Below are 2,698 nucleotides of genomic sequence, written 5' to 3'. Positions count from 1 at the left end.
CCGGGCTCCGTGTCTCGGGGCCGGGGCCAGGGCCGGGGCCGGGCCTATTGATGCAGCCGGCGGCAGCCGCCCGCCCGGCCGCGGACACCGCGCTCAGCGGGGTCACGCTAAGCCTTGCCCGGCTGGGCCCTGCCCTGCCCGCCGCCCTCGGCCCTGCCCGGCTGGGCCCTGCCCTGCCCGCCGCCCTCGGCCCGGCCGCCAGTGGCTGCGCGCGCCTCTCCCCTTCCTCCTCCTCCTCCTCCTCCTCCTCCTCCTCCCCCTCCTGGCGGCCGCTGCCCCCAGCAGGGATGGAGGCCATCGAGGAGCTAGCGCTCGAGCCCTGCACCTCCTCCCTCTATCTACGGCCTTTCCGCCTCTGTTACCGGCAGGTGAGTGGCGCCAGCGGCTCCCTCTCGGCGCCCGCCCAGCCCCCTTCCCTCACGCCCGGCCCTTCCCTCCGCCGCAGCCGGGCGGCGGGGCTTTTCCCGCCACGGCTCGTCGCGGGGCGGAGGGACGGCAGACCGAAGGAAAAGGGACGGACGGCCCGCGGGCGCCTCTGGCCTCTTGTCACGCCTCCGCCATTTTGGGCCACCGGCGGCGTGGCCGCAGCAGCCGGCTGCTCGGCCTCCCGACGCCCGCCCGCCCGCCCGCCCGGACCGCCGGAACCGCCGGAACCGCCGGAACCGCCGGAACCGCCGGAACCGCCCCTCAGGCGGCAGCTCTGCCCCGGGCCGCCCGCCGCAGCCTTTCCGGTCGGCGGGAAGGTGGGGCAGTGGGTGCACGGTGAAGGTAGTCCGAAGGCACGGTGCCTGTGCAGGGCACTGCCTTGGCGTGTGCCACCAACTCCAGCTCCTCCATGGGTGCACCAAGCCCCCAGGTGCCCGGTAGCTCACCGGGGTCTGGGGCTGTCTCCTTTTTCGGTTCAGCTTTGAGTAGGGCACCTCTTGATTTGGGCCTTGCTTTGGTGCTGATAGTTTGCAGATTGAGGCCGTTGCTGGCCAGCCCTCAGCACGGCAGGTTGTTACGTCTATCGACAAGTTATACCACTGCTCTGTGAGGCCAGCTGCAGCACCGGCACGTGGAAGCAGGGAAGGAAATCCTTTCCTTATCGTGTTTATATCAAAGTGAGTCACTTTTCACAGGATCCCTGAGAACTGGTACCTCCAACAGTGGCAGGAATGCAAGGCGTGAGAGGAAAGTTGCTTCTTGTGGCAGAAAGTGCTGCATGTCCCTTGAACGTTTTCTGCGAGTGAGGTCATGCACAAAACCAGTTGTTTCTCTAGCTGATGATGCAGCATCGGCTGGTCCAGGGTGAGCTGTTACCCCGGTAGAGAGGTGGAAGTTGAAATGCAGAAGAATTTGAATAACCCTAGAAATGCATTCTGCGAACCACATCTTCTCTTACTCCTTCTTTGCTTTGGAACGCATCACTTGAAAAGGCAGAAGAGGGAATGTATATGGCGGAGGTGTGTTTAGGTCCAACAGTGAGATAAGATACAGAAAAGGAAAAGCAAGGGTTGAAATAGCTTGCAGCAAGGCAGATGAACTGATATTTTTACCTTTTTTTATTACATTTTGTATATGATTTTCTTAAAGCTCTCATCTCATTGGTTGGGATAAGTAAAACATTTTGATTTGTGAACAGCTGAAAGCTTTACACCAAGCGAATTATTTCTTTTTAGGTATCAGAAGAAAACCTGAAGAACATTCTTTCACGTTCTGAATTTTTGCTGGCTTAGTTTATAAGTGACAACTTCTTAATTTCATTTTCATTTGAGTCATGCTCTATTTATGTGATAAATGGGATTTAATTAAAATGTACAAAACAGTATTACAAAATTACATTTAATTGAACACAAGTGCCTTAAATGTGATGAGTATGGTAAAGAAGGAATAAGGATGTGTTTGGTCCCGTGCTGTGATTTGACAGAGACCAGCGTTGCCACCAAAAGAAGTAGGCTTGCTCTTTCTGCACGACTTGCTACTTCTTCTCCTTGCACAAGTGTTTGTGCAGCGACATAGTGAGCTGGTCCAGGTTGAACCTAATCTGGCCAAAAAAAGAAGTTAGTTTTCACGTAAACAAGGTCTCTGATTCAATTCAAATGCTTATGCCGGCAGAGGGGAGGTGGTAATATGGTGGTTAGGGATGACTGTTTAAGGGCTGGTTGAGGGCATAGATTGTTTCTCTTGGCCACAGCATTGTTTTAAAATGAAAATGTAGTTTATATGGCATCTGCACAGAAGCTGGCTTGGGTCCAGCCTAGTGAGAGCATAAGCTCAACAACTGCACAACTCTCTGCACCTGACCTGGGAGACAGGCCCCGCGTTTATTAAAAACACATTTTGCATTTAAAAACTGACTTACTAACCAGAGGAAATGCTAAATATTTTTAGTCATTTGAGTAATTGTTTCAAAGGCATTTAGATCTGCTGAAAACCCCATTCAATACCTAAACAGTTAAGTGTCTTAAATCTAGGAGTTAGGTGCGGGATCTACTTAAGAATTTTTAAAAATTCCACCACTCATCGAAAACTGAAAATAATTTCTGAAATCTAGCCCTTGGTCTTAATGGTTTTATGCTGAGTAGAACTTATACACTGTCTGGAAAAAGAAAATAAACTTTTCTTATTATTATTGGTGCTTTTTCTTAGAGTAAAATTAGTTTCCTCCTTCCATGAATTCCCTGTACCTGCTTTAACCCAAACCTAATTAAAAAGT

At 52.2% G+C, this 2,698-nt stretch overlaps 1 protein-coding gene across 1 annotated transcript in view; it reads left to right on the top strand.

Annotated features, from left to right (window-relative positions):
- Positions 1 to 35: 35 nt before the first annotated feature.
- The window catches only part of NUDT14 (nudix hydrolase 14), a 60,988-nt gene continuing 58,325 nt past the window's right edge, over positions 36 to 2,698 (top strand). The window contains exon 1 of the mRNA XM_064460928.1: positions 36 to 368. Coding sequence (XP_064316998.1) covers positions 51 to 368 — 318 coding nt within the window. The 5' untranslated portion in view covers positions 36 to 50. The remainder of the gene's footprint in view (positions 369 to 2,698) is intronic.

Source organism: Phalacrocorax carbo, chromosome 9 (assembly GCF_963921805.1).
Source record: "Phalacrocorax carbo chromosome 9, bPhaCar2.1, whole genome shotgun sequence".
Taxonomy (NCBI): Eukaryota; Metazoa; Chordata; class Aves; order Suliformes; family Phalacrocoracidae; genus Phalacrocorax; species Phalacrocorax carbo.
Note: the sequence above shows the minus strand (reverse complement) of the source record. Positions and strands in the feature narration are given on the sequence as shown.